At 49.4% G+C, this 26,089-nt stretch overlaps 1 protein-coding gene across 2 annotated transcripts in view; it reads left to right on the forward strand.

Moving 5' to 3' along the window:
• GALNT17 (polypeptide N-acetylgalactosaminyltransferase 17) overlaps positions 1–26,089 on the forward strand; it is a 99,193-nt gene that overhangs the window by 57,467 nt on the left and 15,637 nt on the right. For both annotated transcript variants that reach the window (XM_088066272.1, XM_005525885.3), the window contains exon 6: positions 8,446–8,563. In XM_088066272.1, the coding sequence (XP_087922398.1) occupies positions 8,446–8,563 (118 nt within the window). The remainder of the gene's footprint in view (positions 1–8,445; positions 8,564–26,089) is intronic.

Raw genomic sequence — 26,089 nt, forward strand, 5'->3', positions numbered from 1 at the left:
CTTTGCTCCTCCCCAGCCTCTGGCAGCCCCATTCCTGTGGTTTCCCATTCCATTCCGAGTAGCCTGAGATGATCCAGAGCTGTTGCTTGGTCTGTCCTGTGATTGGGAATTCATTTGCTGGCTTTTGTGGGGACTAACACAGCTCTTGCTTTAAAATTGGATGAAGTGCTCAAGGGTATTTTTCTTATTTTGTTCTGATTTGGAGGGGAATAATGGTTTTGCCACGCAAAAATAAATGAATCTGCTAGACAAACAGCTTGGGTTGTTAGAGCCTCTCTCCAAATAATGATGGTGTAATTCAGGCCTCCAAAATAAGAAGCAAACAATAAATAAATGATTAACCTGTCTTTAGAGTATTGAAATCTCTGTGTATTTTAAGGTTGTAATGGGTAAATAGGAGCAAATGAGTGGTTGAACAGGCAATAGAGGAATGACAGGAGGAGCAGGGATCCAGAATCCACGGGAATTGCCAGGTCAGGACCTGCCCAGCCCCTGCCAGGTTCAGTTCTCTGTTTGTGGTACCAGTTTCCCCATGGCAGGGGTGTAAGAGCCGGGGCTCAGGCTGCAGGTGTGAATTTAAGGGATTTGTGTGGAGAGGAATGGAGGCACTGGGCAGCTCTCCCTGCTGCTGGGGCAGAATTTGGGTGCTTTGATGGGACTGGGGCTCTGTTCTCAGCATTTCACACACAAACTGTGCTGGGGCTGAGCTCTGAGGGTCCCTGGCCCTCCTGGCACAGCCCAGGCTGCTCCTGCTGCCCAAGGGCAGGGAGGCAGAGGGTGGCACAGAAGGGAAAATGCACATCCTCCCTCTTCTCCAGGTCCCCTTTCCCTCCCCTGTCCTCCACTCCAAGCATCTCGTCACCTTCAGCACCCTGAGGTGAAAAGTGAGTGCAATTGGAATGTAAATCTGGGGTGCCTTCGCTGTGCTCTGTGTCAGGAACATGCCAGGTCCCACCTGGCTGGGAGCTGGGCAGGTGTCCCAGAGCTCCAGGGAGACTTCATTCTCTAAAGCAAGGTGATGCTCCTGGAAATTAAGTGTCATTTCTCTCTTCTTGCTGATGTATTTCCTTGAACAGCAAAGAAAGGCTGCAGGAGAAAATTGAGTGGAGTTCCTGCCGAATTCAAACACACTGTAGTGATAAATATGATTCTGAATAAACCTCCTTGTAGTCACAAATCAATTAATCTTTTTTTTCCCTGTGTGCTCCATCCTAAGGATTTACTTTCTCACTGAGCTTTCCTAGCTCGTGCAGTACCTAATTCTTCACCTGGATAAATAACTGCTGGCATTTTTATTCCACAGCAAACTGGCATTATCTTTCTTGCTGTGTACAAGCAAAGGGAATTTTATTTATTTGTTTCTTTATTTTCCACAGAGCAAACTCTGTGGGTTGGGGCTTGGAACAAAGCAGAGTTCAGGGCTTGGTGAGGAGCAGCTCTGCCGTGGCTCAGGGAGTGTTTGTACAAGGCTCTCATGGACAGGGGAGGAGCTGGGCTGGAAGATCCTTGTGGGGCTTTTCCAGCCCATTCTGATTCCATAAGCAGCCCCAGAAGAGAAGGAATCTTCTCCATCAGTTTGCTGGAGCCCTTTGGTTTGCCAGACCTCCTTGGCTGAGGATGCACTGTGGATTTTTAGGGAAGGGCTGTCCCACAGTTTGGCTGGGATGGAGGGCAGAGCTCTTCCCTGCTCTTCCCTGCTCTTCCCTGCTCTTCCCTGCTCTTCCCTGCTCTTCCCTGCTCTTCCCTGCTCTTCCCTGCTCAGAGCCAGCCTCAAGCCCTGCAGGGAGCTGAGCTCAGGGCTGGGGTGAGCAGGGACAGAGCAGAACCTTTCCACCTTGTGTGGTACAAGCTCTTTCTTCTTGCAATTCCCAAGGACTTGAGGCTTCTGAATATTTCCCAGCCACTGCAGGGATCTGTCAGAAAGCACCAGGGGCTGTGAGCTGTGCTTGTACTGGAGGTTTGAATGTGACTGTGCAAAGTCACCCCAGAATCACCCCAAAGTCACCCTGTGGTGGCAGAGGGGCTCTGGGGCTGCTCCCCCAGCCCAGCCTGGTTTTACCCCATCCTCAGCCTTCCCTGCTCTGCTGTTCTGCTGTTTCCTAGCAGCTGACAGGGACCTGGCAAGGGAATTCCCTCTCAGCTCAGCTTTGTGGCACTTCCCTGGGTGTGTTTGTCCCCACGTGCACAGCTCAGGCTTGCAGCATCTTTCTTCCAGGGAGATTTCTGATTTCTGCAGCTTGGCTTGAGAGATTAAAAATGGTGTTTCAGCTGTAAACAGAGCAGGTTTGTTGTGCAGAGAGGCTCACCTGAGCCCATCTTCACCTTCAAAAGTCAGTTTATTGTAGTTTCTCTCACTGGATGTCCCTTGGAGCAAGTGTAGGAGCTGCAGGAGTATTTTGGTGGAAGCCAGGTCAGAAATCACTGCCCAAGTCCCAGTTTGGGTACCAAGCCCAGGCTCAGGGTGCTAATCCTGATCCTTCAGCCCCAGCTCAGTGCTTTAACCAGGGCATGGTTGTTGTTGTGCCTGAGACAAAGAGAACTTTGTTTACCTGTGAAATTTGCTTATTGTGATTTTTTATGCTCAGTGGAAAGGAAGAACACAACTCCAAAGCAGCTGCTTGGCTGCCCTTGAGTAAAAATATATTCATGTTAAAAACAGCAAAGTAAATAACACTTCGCTGCTAAGTGCCTGATAGTTATATACATTACATCCCAGAGTAATTATCATTTAATTAGCACTCTGGCAAGGGTGGAGGGAGATGGAGTCACGGTGCACTTCTTGCTGAAGGCTCGTGTTCCTGAGGAGGAATTCCTGCACTCCTGGGAGTGTGAGCAGTAGCCAAACCCCCCAGGGCAGCAGAGACCCAAAAGCTGCAGGGTTCCCTTGGCTCTGGCCACAAGGAATGAGGTGCTCCCCTGGGAAAGGTGGTGGGAATGGATTTAGGATTAAATTTGGGATTAGAAGAGCTCGTGCAGTCCTGGCCACCCAAACTCTGGTCACCATCTGAGGGGTTTCTAAGGAGAAATGTCTGCCCCCTTTTTTCCTTTGCCTTTTCCTGTGCTTTATTTTGTTCTCAGTCAGACTGCAAGTGCCAAGTATTAAAGAAACCAGTGTTATTCCTCTTTGAATATTTTTACATTCAATACAAACATCTATTTCCTTTTTATTCCAGCTGATCTTTAGGGTTTGGGGTGGAGGGGTTGAAATGAGATGGTCTGCAAGCTTCCAACCCAAACCATCCTCTGAAATAAAAGGCCACAAAATCTTTCCCCTTCCCAGAGGTGAAATCTCAGCATCCACGCGCTGTCCCTGGGGGTTTTGGAGTGGTGCAGGCTCAAATCCTTGACTGTGGCATTTGGAATCGGGTTTTATTGTCCTCTCGAGGAGCTGAGGGCTGGTTTGAAGGTGTCAGGAGTGTTAAATCCCAGCTCAGGTGAGGCCCCTCCTGCTCGCTCCCAGTGCCAATGAGCCGGGTTTCAGTGACTGCCAATTAGCACAAATGAGTTTTTAAACTGGCAGCTCCTGAGCCCCGGGCTGCCTTTGCCCTGGGGAGCTGTGCATCCCTGCCACGGAATAAATCATAAATCAGGCTGATCTGCACAGTTCAGAGGAGATGCCCTGGGATTAAACCCCCTCAAAGGTTTGATTAATCCTCCCTGGGATTAAACCCCCGAGGAGGCGCTTGGGGCTGGCTTCAGCTCACTGATGTTCCCTGTCTGGGGTCAGTAAAGGGGGTGCTCTCCTTCCCTGCCCCACTGAGGAGCAGCAGCTCTCCTGGACCCACAGCTGAGGGCTCCTGCATTTCCTTCTGGCTCAGGGCAGAATTTGGAGCTGCTTGTCTTTGTCAGGACTTTCTGTCCTGCTGGTGGCCACACTCCAGCTGATGGGGCAGCAGCAAACCTCACTGTCCCTGCTGGAGCTTTACCCCAGGTGACAGAACACAGCCCTGGGGACAGCTGCTCCCTGCACATCTGGACAGCTGCTCCCTGCACATCTGGCAGCCCACAGCAGCTCTTCCACCCGGGCACAGCTGGACCAAGTGCCTGGGGCACGGAGGAGGTGCCCAAGCACCCAGAGATCCCCAGTGCTGGGACATCCTCGGGCTCTGAGACAGCACCAGCAAGGAAAAGGCTTTTAGGCAGTGGCTGAGGCAGCAGCTTCATCCTGAAGGGGAGGTTTTGTTGAGTTTGGACACAGAAAGTGAAATCAGGAGTGGTTCCCAGGCTGGGTCTGGCACAGGGTGGGCAGCAGGGGCTGGCAGCAAGGCTGGGACACAGCAAAGCCTTGCTCAGGGCTTTGTTAAGCACAGTGCTCCCCTCACCAGGGACTGAGGGGCTGCCACCCGTAGTGGTACCAGCAGTGAACTCAGCAGCTCCAGTGGGGAAAGCACTGAACTGATTTATAAATGTTTTTTCTCAAGAGCATCCAGGTGTTGAACTCAGCTGACAGAGGAGAAAACAGAACTACAGAGGAGCTGAATGGTTTGCCTTAAGTCCCAGAGCAGGCAGAGAACAGTGACAAAGTCAAATGTGTGTTCAGCAAGGTCACAGCTAGGGGTATGTGTAGGAGGCATTTTTAAAAATCCAGTTTTCACAGCCTCCTTGCCATTAAAGTTTAAGTGGTATTAATCTCCAGTAAATTCAGCAAAGCCATTCAGTCTCTCAGCCTGGCTTCTCTTTTATGTGGTATCTCTTATTTTTAATTTGTTTCCCAGGTTCTGTGGTACTTGGCAACAGCTGGGAAATAAACCCATTGGAAACAGACAATTAACCGAGGGCACTGGGGCAGGGAAACAGGAATTGTCAAAGAGCAGCTCTCGGAGCTGCTGCCCTGGGGATGAGATTGAGGAAGGGATGCTGCTGCTGGGGACTGAGGTGCCATTCCTTCATGGACATTTGGTTTCACTCCTGGGAAAGACATGTCTGTGTTTCCTGGCAGTGAGGGGGAGCTGGGAGCTGTGCCCAGAGGTGATTCCTCTGCTCAGGAGTGTGTCACCCCTTTGCAGATGGGCTGTGGGGGACACAAAAGATGTTTTTGCCATCAGGCTCCAGCAGCTGCCTCCCCCTGCCCTGGCCAAGGTCCCTGTCCCTGCTGGGTGGCACCGGGGGAGCTCTAAGGTCTTTCCAACCCCATTCCATGATTGTGTGAATTCAGGGTGTTGAATTAGGAATGGCAAGGTTGGGAGAGGACAAAGAAATTCCTTCTGGGCAGGTGCAGGGCTGTCCCAAACGCTCCAAGGTGGGGCAGTGCCTTGTGGTGTGGAAGGTGAGCAGCTCCATGATCCAAGTTTCTTAGAACCAGCAGCAGTTTAACAGGAACTGGACACCCTGGAAGTTCTTCCAGTCTGTTCTCAGCCTCTTGCAGTCGATGGTAAACCCACTAATTATTTTTTTAATATCTTTTTCTACATATTTTATAACCTGTTCTTTAGAGTAAAATTGGAAGCCAAATCCAATTGTGGGGGAAAATTAATTTCCTTGAATTGAAGGAGTAATCTCCTTGAGACTTTTTAATCATTAGATGATAACTGTGAGCTGAAGAAAGGAAGACCATTAAAGTAACTTAATAGAGCAGGATAAATGTTTTCCCCTGTATCCCCTTCATCTTTATTTGGAGATCCATGAGGAGGATATTTCATAAAACCTGCTCTTCTTGACCTTTTTCACTTGTTCTTATAGAAGAACCAACCAAAAGAATGGCAAGGGACACTGTGGAGTTCTGGATACCAACCCAATAATTCTGCTCAATGTCTCTTCTTCCTTCCTGCCAAATTCTGCTTTTCCTTTCTCATTAAAGGGAGAATAGCTATCGGGACAAATAAAAATGCATTTGGCTGAGCTGGGTGATTTTTAAAAACAAGCTCTGTTAATGCTTTTAATTAAGGGCAGAGGAACAAGAGGCTTTATCAGCTCTTTGTCTGCAGGCCATTATTTCGTTGGGGATGAGCAATCCGTTTTTGTCATGGCCACCTTTTTGAGGGATTTGCTCCCAAATCAAATGGTGTTTTTATTTAAATTGTTGAGAGCTGCTTGATTCCTCATTTATTTAATGTGGAGGCATTGTTAGAGAGGAGAATGGAGCATTTAATTTGGATTGCTTGGGGGAGCAGGAGCGGTGCCCTGGGAGCTTCCTGGGCTGTGGCAGCACGTGCAGCACAACAGGGAAGGGGAAAAGTGAAGGTGAAGTTTCTCAGTCCCAGTTAAGCCGTTTCCAAGAGAATTTTGGGAAGGATTGATGGCTCTGTGCTTTATCAAGTGAAGTCATGTTGTGAAGTCTCAGGAAGGAATTGTTCCTGGCAGGGTGGGCAGGGGCTGGGATGGAATTCCCAGAGCAGCTGGGGCTGCCCCTGGATCCCTGGGATGTCCCAGGCTGGACGGGGTTTGGAGCAGCCTGGGACAGTGGAAGGTGTCCCTGCCATGGCAGGGGTGGCTCTGGATGGGCTCTGACGTTGCTCCAATCCAGCCCATTCCATGATTTATAAATAACAGAAGAAGCTCTTGGGGTACAGCTCCTGTCCTCGGCTCCTGAGCTGCTTCCAGTCCAGAAAACCTCGTTTGCCTGGCTGAGAGTTCCCACTGATCCACATTATTGGGTCCAAATGCAGTTTCCTTTGTCTGAAACTTTCTCCTGGGTTCTTTTTCTGGCTTTTACCTCTCCTCTGAGTGCCTCTAACAGGTTTTGACAGGAGAAGTCAGAGGTTTGCACACCTATTCCCAGTGGAGGAGATGAACTGCCTTGTTCATACTCCGGATAAAACCAGAGCAATTCTCCCTTCTCTTAAATTCCAGGAGGCAATCTAGGATAATGGAACTATTAGATTTGGCATCTGTAAGGTGGTTATCATTTCAGAAGGAATTGTTTCTGTTAATGGCAGTTAACTTGCTACAAATAAAGCAAGAGAATTGAAATCTTAAGCACCAGAGTGGCAGCAAACCATGAAACATTATCCTGCTCCGTGGAAGGAAGGCTGAGCCAGCTGTCAGGGAAGAAATCTATTGGAAAAACCCTCTGATGGAGTCCAATTGGAACTAATTTAATGTGGCAGCAGCATTCAGCTCTTCTACTTTCTATTAGAAATATTAAAATGTCTATAAATAATAATATTAAAGTGGGCAGAAGCTTTCATCCGAGGAACTCGTGGTTTTCATCGGGATGAGTTTGGTGGCTGTTGGTGGAGATGAGCTGTGAAATCTGGCACCTCCCTGCTGGACTGAGTGGATCCCTGGGTTTTTTCTTTTCAACATGGATTCAGAGAGCAGCAGTCAGATGGGAGAACCCTTTTTCTATCCCTGTTTCAGCACAGGGACCATCCTGGGGCAGACTGCACACACCGTGACAGCAGCAGCTGAGTGCCCCCGAGCAGCACAGGCAGAACCACTTGGGATTGCTCAGTGCTGGGCTCTGGGCAAAGTGCAGTTTTATGGAGAGGGTCAGAAGGGCTCAGAAAATCCCCTGAAATGTGATCTCAGAGTGTGAATCACAACTGCATCCTCATCTCAGGGCAGCTGGAGAGCCGGCCCAGAGGTTTGTGAGTAATGAGGGTCATTAGTAAACACAACCATCTATAAAGTCCTTAAAATTGCACAGTTATGACAAATTAACCCCTGGCACTGTGATTTCCCTCCCTCCTTGTGCTATTCCACTGATGCTCCCAGTTTTCTGTGTTATTTCCCTGTCCAGCCCCTGGTCCTGGCTGCTCCTCAGAGCTGAGAGCTCTGAGCTGAAGGGCACAAGGTGCAGGGTGGATGTGACAACTTGATCCCTAACCCAGAGCCCTGCTGACACTGGGGGAACTGGGAAATGACCCCACACAGGCTTCTGCAAACAGTTCTTAAAGGATTTGCTTCTACAAATTTGCAGTGAGCTTGCTGCTGGTGGTGATGGCTCCTTTGTGATTCCAGCTGGGAACACTCTTTTCTGGAATACCCTAAAAACACCTATCCTAAAGTCTGCTCTGTTCCAGATGTGCTGGAAGTAAGAGAAGGGAAAGGCTGTTATTGTAGTTCATTCCTTTATGGGCAGAGGTTGTGCCCTTGCCCACAGACACCCGGAGGAGTCTCCAGCCCGGGAGCTCCCTCATAATTCAACGTGGGGAAAACTTTTCTCCAGTCTGTACAGACTGAAATGAGCTTGGATTTTGGACAATTTATTGCAGTGGTAAAACAACGTCTTCATTGCCACGAAATCTCTGGGATAGGCAGTGGTGGGAGGCAGCTGAGCCCAGCAGCTGTGCAGCAATGGCCCAGCAGAGATGGGGCAGCATCCCCAATTCCTGGGGCTCTCTCCCTGTCCCCAATTCCTGGGGCTCTCTCCCTGTCCCTAACTCTGTTCCTGGGGCTCTCTCCCTGTCCCTAACTCTGTTCCTGGGGCTCTCCCTGTCCCTAACTCTGTTCCTGGGGCTCTCCCTGTCCCTAACTCTGTTCCTGGGGCTCTCTCCCGTGCAGGACCCCGGCCATGATCGGCTGCTCCTTCGTGGTCAACAGGAAGTTTTTTGGGGAGATCGGGCTGCTGGACCCCGGCATGGACGTGTACGGAGGGGAGAACATCGAGCTGGGCATCAAGGTTTGTGCCACCTGGGCAGCAAAATGTCACCTCACAGTGTCCTCAGGAGCCAGAAGCTTTCACTGAGCTGGCCTGAAGAGCTCCTGGAATGCTCTGGGGGGGCTGGGAGGTGCTGGCATTCACAGCATTTTAATTTCATTTTAAGGGAGAAAAATGACTGGGTTTTAGGGATGAGTTTTATTTTCTTCCTTGGAATCCAATCTCTGTGATCTGATGCAAAAAGCTGCTGAAATGAAATGGCATTTCCAGCTTGAACCTGGCCGTGTTGCCACGGGGTTGGTGGAAGTTACAAGGATCTTAAATACCAGGGAAAGACGCAGTTGGGTGAGCAGTGTTTGGGGGTTCTGCTACTCCTGTGAGTGTCCTGAGAAGGCACAAAGCCTGCAGATATTTCCCAGGCATTTAGCATCTGCAAATAAAACGTGTTCACAAGCACAGAACCTGCTTTGAACAGTGGAACTCTACAAGGCAGGATTTCAGAGCTGCCTCAGTGCCTCCCCCGACAACATCCCTTGATTACTGTGTACAGTATTAGATCTGGCTTAGTGATTCAAGTGTTTACACACACTGAAGTGATTCATAAGTGATGAATTCCATGTTCAGAGTAACCTGGGATGGCAGAGTCTGTGGAGATTCTCCCAGGCATGGTTTGGAGTATGACACTTGAGCATTAACCAGCTGATAGGGGGAGGCTGGAGACTTCTAACTGGAAAATTGCATTGATTGTGCTGTTGTAAAAGTGAAAAATCACTGTTCAGCTCAGAGATTTACCAGAGGATATTTGCTTTGCTGGCAAGGCACAGGAAACTTAGGAAATCTATTGTTGTTGGCTTTGGGGAGCAGTAATCTCACTTAAACAAGGGGGTGGAAATTAAAGGCTTTCAGTGTGCCACAGAGCTCCTCTCCTCGGGAAGTAATCACTGCTCATCCTGCAGTGGGGCTGCAGAGCCCTCTCCAAACCCAGCTCCTGTCCTGGCTCTCCTGCTTTGTTTGGATTTGGGGTTTTTGGTCTCATTGTGGGGCTGCTCTTCTCGCAATAATTCAGCTCATTTGCCTGCTTTGGGGGGATTTCATTGAAGATTGGCTTCTCAACTGGAAAAGTCAGATGGATGTCTCAGAGAAAGTGATGAGCATCTGTCCTCTTCTTTTTCATGTGCTGAATTTTTTAGAAAGGCCAATAAGCATCCTTTTGGGAAAAAAACCACCCTACTCTTCCCCAGGTGACTTTCCCAAGCTTGAGTTTCTAAGCCATACATTTTCACACTCGTGCTGTGTGTTCTGGTCAAGGTTTTAAATTTCTGCTGGTTTTAAGAGCCAAAATACATAGAAATCTGCTTTGTAAGACTGCACAGAAAGGAGAATTTTAAAGATTCTTGAGCTCCAAAAATCTTTTTGTGGGTGTCTGGAGTCCCAGAAGTAACTTGGGGGTTCCTTGGTTGTTTCGATGATTCCTGGATGAAAATAAATGCAGAAAGTCTGGGATGGGCTGCAAGGTTGTTTTCAGAGTGTTTTGTGCTTGTGTCATGCATTGCTAATTAAAGTTATTTGAGTTGTCTCTTTGAGATTAATTTAATCAATAGGGATATTATTACTACTTTGATGGTATCATTTGTACAAATTGTCACTTGAAGAAAGCAATTAACTGAGAACGCTTATTAGCTGATCCATCCCACACCTTATTTGTGCAGCAGGAATCGATTATTGGATTCATTAAGTCAAGCACAATTCAGGGATCCCTTTGAGGTTTAACCACTGACTTGAGCTGCTTTTACTGTCGCTGTTAAATTGGCTGAGGGTCAGCTCAGATCCTTAAAAGTATTTCCAGATGAAAGCATGGCACCTCCTCTTAATATCCCAGACTTTTTTCTCCCCAGATTTGTCCTCTAAATCCAACGAGGCAAATCACTGGTGCTGCCAAGCCAGAGGATTTCTGTGCACTGAGCACATGGAGTGGCATTCCCATGGCATGGGAATCACGGAATTATGGAATGCTTGGGCTGGGAGAGATGTTAAATCCCACCCATTCCACCCCAGCCACGGCAGGGACACCTTCCCCTGTCCCAGGTGCTCCAAACCCCATCCAGCCTGGCCTTGGGCACTGCCAGGGATCCAGGGACAGCCCCAGCCCCTGCCCACCCTGCCAGGGAACAATTCCTGCCCAAAATCCCATCCAGCCCTGCCCTCTGGCACTGGGAGCCATTCCCTGGCTCCTGTCCCTCCATCCCTTGTCCCCAGTCCCTCTCCAGCTCTCCTGTTCCAGATACAGATCTCACCAGACTGGTGAACTCAGATTTTGGCAGGAATTGTTTTCTCCTTACCTGTGCTTGTTCCAAAGGGTGCTCAGAGGTGGGGAGTCACGGGAGATGCCACAGGCTGTGGCCCAGGGGTTCCTGCTTTAATGGCTAGCACAGATCTCTTCATTCTGCACTTCAAAAAAACAGAGCTGGAAAAAAATGCAGTTTCCTGATGTTCCCAGCAGCTCCTGTGCCAGCCAGTCTCCCTCAGCCCCACCCAAACCCTGTCAGAGCAGGGGGATCACTTTTCCGTGGCTTTGCTAAAGGCTCTGCAGCCTCCTCTCTGACCCAGTCTGCTGCTCCTGGGCTGCCTGGAGCTGCACCTCCACCTGGTTCTAAGGCCATGGAGGAAAAGCCTCCAAATTTGGGCTCCAAATGGTTGAGAAAGCAGAGGCAGGTCCCTGTGGCTGGGGCTGGTGGGTGGCAGGAGCAGCAGGAGCAGCAGACAGACCCTTTCCAGCAGGGCACCTCACTGGTAATTTTTGCTGACAGCCCAAAATCAGCCAAGTGAACCATTTGAAAAGCCCTTCAGAGCTGTTCACTTCCACAATTTGCTGCTTTTGTTAGGCACACAGAAGTGTGTCTTGCCATGTCTTTTGTCTCATTTTTACAAGAGTTCTGTTGTCTATTTAGATTAAATTACAGGAGCAAACACTTGTTCAGTGATTAGCTTTGGGGTGATCCGAGGAGAGCATTCAGGAGCAGGAGCAGGGTGGGTACCTCAGCTGGAACTGGCAGCAAATGGATTTTTTCCCTGCTGTATGAGGTCAGATGCAGCAGCTGAAGCTGCATCCAGTGTGGATGGGTCCCCAGTGCAAGGAGCAGCCCAAGGAGGGGGGTCTGGTGTCCCCAGGTGAGGTGAGGGACTGGGGACAGTTTGGATTCAGTGATTTTGGGGGGTCTGGTGTCCCCAGGTGAGGTGAGGGACTGGGGACAGTTTGGATTCAGTGATTTTGGGGGGTCTGGTGTCCCCAGGTGAGGTGAGGGACTGGGGACAGTTTGGATTCAGTGATTTTGGGGGGTCTGGTGTCCCCAGGTGAGGTGAGGGAGTGGGGACAGTTTGGATTCAGTGATTTTGGGGGGTCTGGTGTCCCCAGGTGAGGTGAGGGAGTGGGGACAGTTTGGATTCAGTGATTTTGGGGGTCTGGTGTCCCCAGGTGAGGTGAGGGTGTGGGGACAGTTTGGATTCAGTGATTTTGGGGGTCTGGTGTCCCCAGGTGAGGTGAGGGTGTGGGGACAGTTTGGATTCAGTGATTTTGGGGGGTCTGGAGCAGGCTCTGCTGGGTGCTTGCTTAGAGGAGCTGGTGCCAGGGGATGTGGGCACAGGAGCCCCTGGGGGAGGTGAGGATCCTGCTGGGAACCACCTGGGCAAGCTTGTGACAAGAGGGGTAGGAGATGTGGCATTTGTGTCATCCCTTCCTCCCTAAAGCCTCTGGTGCAAATTTGCACCCCTGGCCAGGGAGCTTGGCCCTATGTCCTGCTTCAGAGTGCTCTTCCTTCTAAAATCTCTGTTACATTTAAATTTAAAACCATTTACAGCAGCTGTATTTTCATTTTTTGGGAGGGATGTGTAGACACTGAATCCTCTCCCCCCATTCCCACACCTTTATGTCCAATAAAACTGAGAAGTGTCTTCCCAAAAATGAGCAGCCAGGGGAGTGTGAGCCTGGGCTGCCTGGTTTCATTTGCTCCAGGGGCAGCACTCGCTGTGTTTAATGGATTTGTTTGGCTTCCTGGGACACATTTAAGGGGGAAAATGTGTTTATTGGCATCAAATTTAGAAGACCTGTAACATTTAAGAGGGAGATATGTTTGAAAATGTGATATGAAACGGGGAATTGTCAGTTTTGCTGTCTTTGCAGAAGTTCTGGCAGTTTTACTGACCAGGTTTCTGTGGTGCAGATAGAATCTGAGCCCTAAAAAACGGAATGCATAATAAAATACCTATGGCATGCCATCATTTCTGGTTATGTTACTGTAACTAGGGTGTATATCTAAAGGCAATCATCACTGTAGAGGAGGGAGGAAAACAGAGAGCTTTAAATTTCATTAGACATCGAAACATCTGAAGGGGAGGAACTCTAATGGTTATGTATAATAAACCTCTGTTTTTATCTTCCCATAAAATTGTATCTCTTTTCCTTTTTCCCCTCAAGTTGAGCTGCCTTGCAGTGTGCAGGGCTCTGAGATAAATCGATGATTAACTAAACAACAGGAATTCATAAACCTCTTTATTTTATAGCAGCATTTAAGGCAGCACACAGTGCATGCTCCCCAAGCTGATCTACACCCTCAGGTCCATTATCTGAGCTGGAGATAAATGAGGAGTTATGTCTGCTGGAGGTTATGCTCAGGTAGTTCCCACCCTGCTGGTGTAAATCCAGGGGTTTATGGAAGGAGAAGAGCAATATTCTTTATAGGAACAAGGAAACGTGACCCAAGGCTGGAGATCTCAGGGGATGATGTTGCTCCTGCTGAGCTTTTCTCAGCAAGTCTTCAGGAAGTGCAAATAAGATTTCTTTTCCTGGATTCCCATATTTCCATTCCAGCTAAGAGCAAGTCCTGGGGTGCTGGGGCTGGCTGCTTTTGTTACTGGAAAGCATCACAAGAGGGGAGAAAGGAAAGCTGTGCTCTAAAGAACAACTCGATTGTTGTCAGGGAGAATTTAGCTCCTGGCCAGTCATGTAACTAGAGCAGACTGAAGAGTGTGTGATCCTGGCAGCTGGAAGGCATGAAAAGCCATTGTCCAAATGCTCTTGGTGATCACCTGGCAGGGCTGTGGCTCTGAGATGAGCAGGTTTCTCTGTCAGAATTGCTCCAGAGGTGGAAGGTTTGTGATGGCTGAGCCACGTTTGATGCAGGGTCCTGCAAACCCCACAGATCTCCCTGCCCGTGTCCCTCCTGTGCCTTAGGAAACTCTGTCCTCTCCTCCATGGAGGTGTCACAGCTCCTGCAAACAGCACCTCTGGGTCAGTGACAGCAGAACCACAGGGACTGATGAGGAAAGGGACTGAGCATAAATTGCTCTGGCTGCCCACACCCTGCCTGCTCCAGGACTGCGGGATCCAGAGGGATTCCGGGCTGGGAATGGAGCAGAGGAGGTGATGGAGGGCACCAAAGGGCTCCTTCATCACAGCAGGAGTGCTCAGGAGAGAGAGCCTGCAAGGAGGAGGAGGATGGAGGAAGGCTCAAAATCAGGAGTGACAGGGCCAGCAAAGAGAGGCTTTTCCCTGTGCACTGGAAGCACAGAGGGGTTTGGAAACACCGAAGATGCTGCTTTACTCTGTGTGGGGACACTTGGCTGCTGCCAAAAGTTCATTTGTTCAACAAGTTCCTGGGTTAATTACAGGATGAAAAGCCCACTGAAGGCTATCAGATTTAGAGAAGGCTGCCTCTGAATGCCACCCCCATCTCTGCCCAAGGCTGGGGTGAGCTCTGGGATGGCAGGGCCATGTGTTCCTCCTCTTCACCAGGCACCAGCTCTTGGCTACATCCAGCTCCACTTCCCTCTCAAAAACCTAGGCCTGGATTTGGCTGAAGGCAAGGACAGAACTCGTGGATTTTGCCTCTGCTCTGTCTCTTCCACCCCTGTTTCACCCTCCTTTTGCTGAGCATGCAGCAGTGTGTTGGTTGTGCCCCTGCAATGCTCTGGGCTTCTCACTGAAGGGCCTCCCCCAAATCTCATGGAAAAATCCTGGACAATTCCTGTGCTTTATAAGTTGGACAAAGAGTGATTCCTCCTGCTGAAGTCTCTCTCCTGCTCTGGGAGTTTGGCTGAAGGCTGAGGGTGATCCAGCACTGGGGGTGGCTGAGGAGAAATAGATCTCAGTCCTTGTTTTCCCTCTGGGAATAAAAACGGGCCTGGGTGGCCTCAGGTCACATCCCCAGTACAGGCCAGCTCCTGCAAGGCCAGAGAGCACAGGAGATGCACACAAGTTTACAGCAAGTGATTTCCAAGTGGTTTGTGCTCCCTGCCGCCAGCTAAATCCTCAGATGGAGGGAAGTGCCTGACAGTGGGAAGGATTTCTTCTGACAGAGCAAATCAGCTCAAAATCTCCTTGCAGGAGAGGTTAAGCACAGCAGCCCCAGATCTGTCAAAACTGCACTCATTTCATCATCAAGGCAGACAGTGTTCTCTGTTCTGCAGTGAGGAGTGTGCTATTTGTTAACCCTTTAGCCCCTTCCTTTCACAGTGCTGCCCTTTAATCAGCTTTTAATCAGATTAGCAGGCCTGACTCCCTCCTCCTTGCAGCCGTCCCTGCCGGCCCAGCTCAGCTAGTTAAAGGCAGGATTGACAGATGCTACAGATTTTTCTATTTGATTTTTTTTCCCTTCTGTTGCTCCTGGTTTGCCCCTTCCTTTGTGGCTGTCTGGCAGAGCTGCTGGGAGCTGGGATGGGTTCTTTTTGTGGGTGCTGTGTGTGGCAGCAGGGCCCTGCAGCGAGGCCGGTGCAGATCCATGGTTTGAGCTGGACGTGGTTTGAGCTGGACGTGGTTTGAGCTGGACATGGTTTGAGTTGGACGTGGCTTGAGTTGGACGTGGTTTGAGCTGGACATGGTTTGAGCTGGACGTGGTTTGAGTTGGACGTGGTTTGAGCTGGACGTGGTTTGAGCTGGACGTGGTTTGAGCTGGATGTGGTTTGAGTTGGACGTGGTTTGAGCTGGACATGGTTTGAGTTGGACGTGGTTTGAGTTGGATGTGGTTTGAGCTGGACAAACTGCTCCACATGAGCTGCTGGCCTGGCCTGGGACTGGCTGTGTCACCGAGGATGAGTTCCTGGGGTGTGGGTACCTGTCTGCCCACAAATACCAGCCCCTTGTCCTTCCCCAGCACTGCCGGGGTCAGGCAGACCCCAGAGAGAGCTGGTGCTGATTTCTGGGGGAATGAGAGCTTCCAGCACGCTGTGGAGATCAGATCTCCTGTTCAATTAATACACTGGGAACTCCAAATAATTACTTGAAGGGAAAAAGAGCTCCAGGTGATGGATTATGTCCACAGCTGAGTGTGTCCTGAATGAAGGCGTGTCAGGTCTGCTCCTCCCTTGAACAGAAAATTCCTTGGAAAAAGCCCTTGCTTGGGTCTGTCTGTGCAAATCCAACTTCCTTCCCTTTTCCACTTGAATTATAAAATGCTTCTGTTTGTTTTATACAAGCATTCAATTGGCTTTGATAAGGAACACGATGTTATTTACTGTGCTTTAGCCTTGTACTTTAATCTGTGTTTTAGCAGCAGAACAAATTAACTGCTTTCTCCATCTCCAGGCAGAGCTCTCTGGTCCAGAGCCAGCTGAGCCTCCAAACAAAGGATGCTTTTAGTGCCTGCATCTTCCTGAGCTCCCATCTTTAGTGGATTATTTTATTATTCTGCCTCTGATTGGAGATCAGGAGTGGCTGTGTTTAAAGCTCTGTATTTACACTAAAGCAGCATAAGCCCCTGAGCTGCTGCAGCCTGGCTCTGCTCCATGCAGCCCGTGTTATTCCCAATCCTGGCCTTTGCCAGGGTCAGAGGGGTCTGGCACGAGTGCTTTCCCACTTGCCTTGTTCAAATATAGATTGTGCCATGCATAGAAATGCAGAATTATTTAAGGCTCAATAAAAAAAAGGGACTCTAAAGCTCTTAGTTTTTCCAGGTATTTGTATCTTTGGGCTTAATTCAGGGGGGAACCACTGGCAGCAGAAGTCACATTCCCAGTCCAAAAGGATCATTTGGACCTTGCTGAAGCTTTCCAGAAGTCAGAATAAACAAAAGGATCATTTGGACCTTGCTGAAGCTTTCCAGAACTCAGAATAAACATACTGCAAGTTTTTATCTCCGTTTTAGTTCCCATCCTGCGTCTCAGTTGTGACACTTGCCAGACAGAAAATTCCTGAAGTAGGACCAGATGCTGCAGGAATTATGTGAAACCCTTTTACCCAGGAGAGAGTACACTTGGAACAGCAGTGGCAGCGGGGACCACAGTCCTCTCACAGAAATCAGGAATGCGTTTCCAAGTCTGTATTGAAGTCAGAATGAATGGAGAAAAGGACAACATGACAAGCAGGACAGTAAAGAGGATTTGAATGGCTGAAGAGCAGGGGTTTAAAAAGCAAGGGAACAAATTCCAGGCATCCCTTTCAAAGGGGTTTGTCCTCAAGGTTGTTGAGATAATCCCATTTTTCCTCAGGGCCTCTGTAACCTCCCATCACTCTGCTTCCCACAGCCTTTCTGTTCCTCTCTCCTGTCACTTTGAAGCTTCCCCTGGTTTGAAAAGCAGCTCCAGCGTTTCCTACCCTTGGTTCCCTCCCAGTGGCTCCGACACGGGCAGATTGACAGTGGCCTTTATCTGAAAGCAGAGTATGAATTTTAGTCAATAGAGAATGAGGGCTGCTCTCAGATTTCATTTTGTTTTCTCAGCCTGGTTAATTGTGCACAGGAATTGCCATGCCTGTCTGGGCACAGAGCTACAAGAAGCTGCTTTTCAGGGCTTTAATTGAATTCCTGTGTGCAGGGCACCGCTGGATGCTGGGGATGCAGAGCCTGGTGGTGTCCCACAGGAGGGGCTGAGCAGCCCTGCACCAGCAGCATCACGCATCAGTGCCTGTATATCAGGTAGAAATATTCTTACAGATACTATTGGATATATAAACCTCCTTGTAAAAGTCAGGGCTGCTTTGTTTCTGGGAGAGAGAAATGGTGGCAGCATTAACAACTGATTTAAATGCCATGGATTTCTTTGAGGATGAAGATTCCATGGACCAAGCCTCGCACCAGCTGAAAATGCTGAAATTTGGGAGCCTGAAGGCAGAAGTGCTGAAGCAGCATAATGTATTGTTTCCCTGGTTCCCTCCTGTTCACAGCTGTGATAAATTCACAGGATGAATTGAACCCCAGCTTTTTCTCCTGCCTGATGAGATTCAGGTTTAACATCCTGGCCAGGTCCAGGCTTGCATTCATTCCAGGGATTTCATGAATTTCACCATCTTTGCTGCAAAGCAGGGACCAAAGCTGCAAAATTATTTTTCTGTGAAGTGAATGTTGTCAGTTTGAGTTTCCTGATTGGGAAAAAAGATCCATTTCCACGTCTCTTCTGAGCCTTTTGTAGGGAATTTGCCCATCTGGCTGTGGTTCTGTGCAGTCTCCTGGGTGTGAGCAGGCAGAGTCTTCAGCAGCACAGACTGGGGCTATAAATAAGCAAAGAGCAAGATTTTTTTCCTTTTTTCCCCCTGAATTCCTCTTATCCTTACTTATTCTCTGCAGCAAATGTAATATTCACCCAGTTCCTGGGCACTGGAAAGGTCAGGCCTTTGCACAAACCAGCTCTGGAGCTGTGGTCTGGCTGTTCCAGGTTCCTTCTGGAATTCTGAACAACTAATTTATACTTTGATTCCCTGTCTTTAAAATGGGAATAAGGAGACTTTTTCTGTGCCTTTTTTATGCAGCAGAGAATATATTTGGCCACAATGCTCTGCAAATCCAGCTCCCAGTAAATTGCCACTAATTCCAAGAATAAAAACCATATGTTACCCTGAATGGATAGTCACAGAACCTCAGAAAATCGTGATTTGCTGAGTTCAAGAGACAAAGGAACAGCTTATAATTCACGAGACCCATTTTCATGGGTCTGAGCTTTGAGCTTTGTTGAAAATGAGGGTTTTTTGAAGGGCTCAGTAGCCAGTGCTGCACCAAAAGCCACCACAGCCCATCACAGCCCTGATGTGGGAGCAGCTTCTGGGGGTGTTCTCTCCTGTTTGCCATTTACTCTTCAATATTCATGCTGTTATCAAACTGATACTAAAGGAAACCATGGAATCTCCTTTCACAGAAACTTAGGATGACGTGTGCCCACAAAAGGAATTAAAAATTTAGCAAGCAGGAAGGTAAAATTGGCCTTTCCAGGGAAGACATTGGGGATGACTGGCAGTCCTCAGTGTGTACCTGTGCTGCATCTGGAAAATATTTTGACAGTTCAAGCTGAAAGCAGACTTTGGAGTTTGGATATTTGTTTTTTTTTTTTTAAAAACCATGGTGTGGAACACAGCTTTGATGCCTTAATGGAATCTAGAGAGCTCAATAATATGTTTCAGGTTTGGATAAAAGAGAGGTAAAATTGCTTCCAGCACTTTTTTGCTCAAAAAAAAACAAAGCCCAAATCATCTCTCTGTGATGTCTCATCTGTAGCAGTTTAGCAGTGTGATATCTGAGTGCAGCTTTGGTAGAGCTTGCTGGGACTTCTCAGCTGAGGGGGGAGATCCAAAGGGACTGGGACATGCTCTGGGTTACTTTACAGTGACTTTTCTTTGGCACAAAGAGCAGGAACTGGAGCGAGCTCCAGGTGGATGGGTCGGTTTTCCAGGGTCACTCTGCCCGTGACTCCTGGGATGGGCAGGAGGTCAAGGAGGGGTGGCAGGAGTCTGTGCCAGGGGAGAGGGAGCTCCTGACAGAGTAAGAGAAAACATTCTAAAGGTGAAAGCAGAGTCAGATCCCTCGGGGAGAATCCAGACACGATCCAGGTGTGTGAGGGTGGGATTGGGAAAGCCACTTGACTTGAATCTGGTGGAAGAGCTGGAGGGCAGCCACAGGAGCTGCTGTGGGTCAGTGTGAGCTGGAGGAAGCCCAGGGAGAGCTTGGGGTTGCTGGGGAAGGGTCAGGGTCAGGGTCAGATCCCCAGTGCTGCCTCTGGCTCTTCCCAGAGAACCCAGCAGGGCCAAACGAGCATTTACAGGGAGCTGAGATTTAACCCCCAAAGCCCCTGCTGGGGGTAACTGTAAATCCCATATTCCCACAGGACTCCCAGGAATTCAGGCTGTGCACAGCACCTTTGTAATCCCAGCTCCAGGAGTTCCTCCGTTCCCTCTCCTTTCTCCTCCTGTGTTGATTCTCACCAATAGCTCTGGAGATTCTGGCCTCTTTTTTCAGCCTGCTGAGCTTTTCCCCCATCTCTTTATCTGCTTTTTACCTGTACATGGTTATCCTTCTTGTGGAGACAGCCTCATCTGCAGGGACTGTGCTGCAGATAAGGAGCAGCAGGTCTGGGGGTTTAAGTTATTTGAAGATTAGGTGGGGATGGAAGCAGCCAGCTTAGTTTATCTGCTGTTGCTCCTTGTTAATTGTCACTGGAGAGAAAAAGGGTTTTATGTTTCCAGTGATGGAGAGCTGATAACTTTCTTAATTTTACAATCTCACTCGTTCCAGTCTCGTGACTCACATTGGAAAGGAAAAAATATTTGTCTGAAAGATGATGAGATAGCAGGAGAAGAGCTGCTTTCTTTGGGCCAGGCTTCTCCCCCTCATTCCCAGGGGAGTTCCCACCCGTGCCAGGGCTCACCACCCTGCCAGGGAAGGATTTCTCTCCAATATCTGATCCACTCCTCTGTCAGTTCAGCTGCTGCTCTGGGGAGGTTTGGGATGTGTTATATTCCTGCAGACCTTTTCTGCTCCTTTTTTGCTCCCCTTTCCCCTCAGCTTTGGAAGTGGACACGCTGCACCCAGGTCTTTTCTCCTCCTTTTTTGGCTGCTGGTAAAAATTCTTGTTGGAAGGAGCTGAGGAATTTCTTCCTCCTCTTGTAGCCCTTTGCACTTAGATATTTTTATGAAGGGGGAATAATGATTTGCAGATGGCAGAGCAGAGCCCTGTAAGAATGTGCCTTTCCTTGGAATGTTGCTTTTTATCGTGGGCTGAAGCCAACAGATTTAAGAGTCAGAGTGAAACCACATGAAGCTGATCAGAGACTGCCAGATTTGATCTGCCCAGCTCTGGATTTTTGATTCCTCCTTCACTTTGGTGGCTCTTGTCATGCAGAGTCTCAGGAAGTGCCCAGTGCTCCCTGGACCTGCCCTTCCCAGGGGTGTCAGTGGGTGCTGCCTGAGGCACCATGTGAATTATGGATTCACAGCTCAACCTCTGAGATTTGGGGCTCATTATTCCGTTTTTTGAATCCTCTCAGCATCCCAGTTCTCACCAGCCCTTGAACTCCCCAAGTGAGTCACCATTTGAGTTTTCAAAGACGTTTTCTCCCTGTGTTTCCCTGTAGGTTTCCTGCTGTTTTACAGATTGGATTTGATGCTGTGGTGCAGATGAGCTCAGAAACCTGTGATTGTCTGGGCAGTGTGACTGTGGCAGTGTGGCTGTCACTGTGACTGTGGCAGTGTGGCTGTCACTGTGACTGTCACTGTGACTGGGGCAGTGTGACTGTCACTGTGACTGTCACTGTGACTGTCACTGTGACTGGGGCAGTGTGGCTGTCACTGTGACTGTCACTGTGACTGTCACTGTGACTGGGGCAGTGTGACTGTGGCAGTGTGACTGTCACTGTGACTGTCACTGTGACTGGGGCAGTGTGACTGTCACTGTGACTGGGGCAGTGTGTCACAGTGTGACTGTCACTGTGACTGGGGCAGTGTGACTGTCACTGTGACTGTCACTGTGACTGTCACTGTGACTGGGGCAGTGTGGCTGTCACTGTGACTGTCACTGTGACTGTCACTGTGACTGGGGCAGTGTGACTGTGGCAGTGTGACTGTCACTGTGACTGTCACTGTGACTGGGGCAGTGTGACTGTCACTGTGACTGGGGCAGTGTGTCACAGTGTGACTGTCACTGTGACTGGGGCAGTGTGACTGTCACTGTGACTGTCACTGTGACTGGGGCAGTGTGACTGTGACTGTGACTGTCACTGTGACTGGGGCAGTGTGGCTGTCACTGTGACTGTCACTGTGACTGGGGCAGTGTGACTGTGACTGTCACTGTGACTGGGGCAGTGTGACTGTCACTGTGACTGTGACTGTCACTGTGACTGGGGCAGTGTGACTGGGGCAGTGTGACTGTCACTGTGACTGTCACTGTGACTGGGGCAGTGTGACTGTCACTGTGACTGTCACTGTGACTGTGGCAGTGTGACTGTGGCAGTGTGACTGTCACTGTGACTGTCACTGTGACTGTGGCAGTGTGACTGTGGCAGTGTGACTGTCACTGTGACTGTGGCAGTGTGACTGTGGCAGTGTGACTGTCACTGTGACTGTGGCAGTGTGTCACAGTGTGACTGTCACTGTGACTGGGGCAGTGTGACTGTGGCAGTGTGACTGTCACTGTGACTGTGGCAGTGTGACTGTGGCAGTGTGACTGTCACTGTGACTGTGGCAGTGTGACTGTCACTGTGACTGTGACAGTGTGACACAGCTCAGTTCCCAGGTTTCTGGCAGGCAGAGTCTCTACCCTGGCATCTGTTGAAACACAGTTGTGCAGAAATTAGCTGGATTGTCTTAATTAACCTAATGAGTGCAGGAGGGAGCCGGGTGCTCCCCTGGGCGCAGCTCCAGCTGTGCCCATCAGGGACCAGGGGCCTTTCCTGTGCACACCAAGGAAAACCAGCTGAGCCCAGCTCCAAACCTGTTCCAACAAACCCCTGCTTTTGGGGGAGTTTGGGTGTCCTGCTGCTCCTGCTCCCTGCACAGGACAGGCCCCACAGCCTCTCCCACTCTGGGGATGTGTCCAGCCAGCAAAGACAAAAACTTTTCTTTTTTTTTTTCCTTTTTTTAGGTTATTCTGTTTGTTCTGCTTAATAAGGACTTAACTACAGCCTGAGCTTCTTGCTGGTGACTGAATATTTTAGTCCTTATTCAGTGTCTGGTGAGGTTTGTAGGAATTTTGTATTGATTTTGATTAGGCCTGGAAAATGCTGCTCCCACCAGGCACTCCCAGGAGCTCCTCCAGAGATCCAGGAGTGTGGGGATGCCAAACCTGAGCTCTTCCTAAACAATCCCATGTGTGGATGAGCTCTGTAATATCATCTCACCTCTCTGGAAATGTCTGTGTGTCTGCCCCACAGCTGGGCTGTCTGTGGGGGTGGGAGGGATACGAGTGGAGGGACAGGTTTGGGTTGGAAGGACCTTAAATCCCATCCAGTGCCACCCCTACAACACCTTCCCCTGTCCCAGGCTGCTCCAAACCCATCCAGCCTGGCCTTGGGCACTGCCAGGGATCCAGGGGCAGCCACAGCTGCTCTGGGAATTCCATCCCAGCCCCTCATCATCCTCCCAGGGAACAATTCCTGCCCAATCCATCCCTGCCCTCTGGCTGTTAAAGTTTCTGTCCAAAGCAGGAAAGGAAAATGAGCAAAAGAATGGTTTTCAGCTTTCTTTTCCTTTTTTGGGGTGTGAAAAGTCTGAGGTTTGGTTTTCATTTAGAAAACACAGAAAAGGAAAACACTGGCAGTGTGAAAATGAAATACAACAATGGGGTTTGGGCAAAGCAAAGCACTTCTGAGAAAAACAGCAACTCCAGTTTCATTGTCCTGAGTAATTGTGGCTGCCTTTCAGACTGAGTTGAACACCCCTTAATTGTGGATTGCAGATGATGTGGGCTGTGACACCTGACAATGCAGAAATTAATGCCTGCCTTTGAATCCCACATTTGGCTAACAGCTGCTATTAGTTAATTTGAAGGGATTTTGCAGGTCTGGGACCAGGCCCAAGTCCCTCTGCCACCAGCACACGATGTCATTGGCAGCACCAAGGATCGCTGTGCAGGACCCAGTGTGGGTGTAAGGCAGGTGCAGTGGAATCCTGGCTCTGTCCTGCAGCTGTGGAGCTGGGGAGAAGTTAAATGAGCTGGTGTGAGGCTGATTGCCACACGGAGGGCTCATTGATGGGGAGGTTGTGTGGCTGTGGTGAGCACTGTTAAACCCGTGTGTGTCCTCCCAGTGCCTCCTGGACAATCCTGGACAAGCTCCAGGACAGCAGTGCCTGTGCCTCTCTTCTGCTCTGGTGCCTTGTCTGGGACTGCTGAGAACAAAAAGGAGTTTCCAGATTGTATTCTGAGTTGCTGGTGCCTGGTGGGTTGGCTGGGCTGAGTCCTGTCCATGGGATTGCTGCTGGCCCCTCTGTGCCAGCCCCATTCTCTCTCTCCAGGCTGGCCTTGGACTCCTGGCCAGCATAAAACCCGGGACAAGGCTGGGGTTTGGGCAGAGGATCACCCCCAAACACCCTCATGGATTCCTGGAGTCCTTTGGGTTTGAAGGGACCTTAAAGCTCACCCCATCCCACCCCAGCAGGGACAGGGACACCTCCCACTGTCCCAGGTGCTCCAGTGCCAGGGATCCAGGGGCTGCTCTGGGCACCTGTGCCCTCCCAGGGAACAATTCCCTCCCCATATCCCACCTAACCCTGCCCTCTGGCAGCTGAAAGCACAAGGAGAAGTTTTTCCTGCTGTTTTTTCTGGGGCACAGGGAGTGTGGGTCCCTGGGAAGCTGAGTCACGGCTCTGTGCAGGAGACATCTGTCTCAGCAGTAATTAGAGGAGATGAAACCCATCAGTGACAAGCTCTATCCCAGCAGTTGGAGCTCAGATTCTCATTTCATGCTGCAGAAGGATGAGTAATTCTAAATAGCTCTGAAGACGTTTAAAAGCACCCAAACCATGACAGACAGCACAGAGCAAATGAGAACAAGGTGAGTTATTAAATGCCTGCTGAGCACACACAAAGCCCCATTATCACTGAACACTGATACAGAGCTGTGTGTGTTGTACCTGTGCTCTGCTCCCCCGGGCTGGGGCAGCTCTGGGGACACCACACCTGAGCCTTTCTCTTCCAGCAGCTCCGTGGGCTCTGAGCTGGGCTGGAAACAGGAACTCAGTGCTCTGTCCTGGTGCTTTCAGCAAGAAACCCTCCACTGAAAACTCAGGGGAACCACTGGGTGGTGGAAGGAGTCTCTGCCCTCAGACAGAAGGCTTGGAACACCCCAGAATTGCAGGGAGGAGCAGGAGAACCCCAGCCTGTCCTGTCTGAGCTGTCCATGGCAGGGAGGAGCAAGATGAGTTCCAGGCAGGATTTATTCCTGCTGCAGCAGGATGTGGAGCACTGTGCTTGGCAGGGCTCCTTCCCAGGGGAGCTCGGTGAGCAGCTCCCAGTTAAACCAGTGAAGAGCAGAGGGGGGTTCCCAGTCCCGGAGCCTCAGAGGAGCAGCTCCTTTTGCACCTGAATGCAGCTTTTTAATTAAACACAGAGTTTTGCCAGCATTTTGTGGCAGGGCTGCCAGCCCTGGTGGGGGCTGTTGATGGCATTGGCTGAGCTCAGGGGCTGGGATTGTGCCCAGGGCTTCTGGAACTGCTTCCATTCTCCTTTGGCTCACACTTTGCAAGTGTAATTTGAAGTGGAGCCAGAACATGGCCCAGGTCTCATTTTAAAAGGAATTTGGTTAAAGGTTTTTCATTGCTTTACATCCTGCAGTGGCTTTAAGGCTGCCTGGTGACTCACAGGGAAAATAAAATCAAATAAATAAAATAACCTTAAGATGCTGGCATGACTTGCAAAACGTGAGCAGAGCTGGAGAAGTTCTTTTCCTGTGTGACTTTGCAGGAGCAAAGGGATGCACCAAAATCATCCCCAAGGCTGCAGGAATGAGCACCTTCTCAGCAGAAAAATTTAGGGATAAATGAGAGCAATCAAAGTGGGATTTTCTGATTTTCTGCTTTGTTTCCATCTCTTTTGGGTTTGTGTGTTCACAAGAAATTTCTATATTTGTTATTTTACACTCGTGCCAAGCCCAGGGATGCTGATGAATTAGGGACTAATAACAATTAGTGTTGAAACCTAAACAAATGAGCAAGGAATGAGTCATAATTTTGGTGTGACCTGAGGACACAGCATTGCTCATTGTCCCTTTTTCCCTGTTCACTTCCTACATTCTGCTTTCCAAAACTCATCATTTCTATTTGGATTTGCAGATGCATTTCAGAAAAATACCCTGAAAAGTTTCCAAAACTGAAGTTCAGAAATGTAGAGTTAATGAGGATGTTTGGTTTCACTAGATCTGAAATTTTGCTCCATTTCACTTTTATTATCAATTATTGAGAGTTTTGAGCTCCATGCAAACCCAGAAATGCAGACACCCTCCATTCTGATGAACTCTAAATGAGGCTCCATCCATTCTGCTGAAATGCTCCATTTCCTTTTTGGCAGAATTTCACTGGAATCACCACATTCCAGATTTTTAAAGATAAAGTTTTCAGATGCTTTTGATTCATCTCTGTTTTTCAGACATGGGCAGACTGAATTCACAGCAAATCCCTGTCAGGGAAAAGTGTGAGAGCAGAGCAGGGATGCTGATGTCCTTTGGTGCAGTGGGGTATCACAGATCATGTCATAGGATCATGGAATCTCCTGGGTGGGAAAGGACCCCCAGGGATCATCCAGACCAACCCCTGGCCCTGCACAGACACCCCAACAATCCCTGCATGTCCAAACTCTCCTGGAGCT

Source organism: Pseudopodoces humilis, chromosome 23, assembly GCF_049639895.1.
Source record: "Pseudopodoces humilis isolate 2021_Gansu_Grassland_sample_001 chromosome 23, ASM4963989v1, whole genome shotgun sequence".
NCBI lineage: Eukaryota > Metazoa > Chordata > Aves > Passeriformes > Paridae > Pseudopodoces > Pseudopodoces humilis.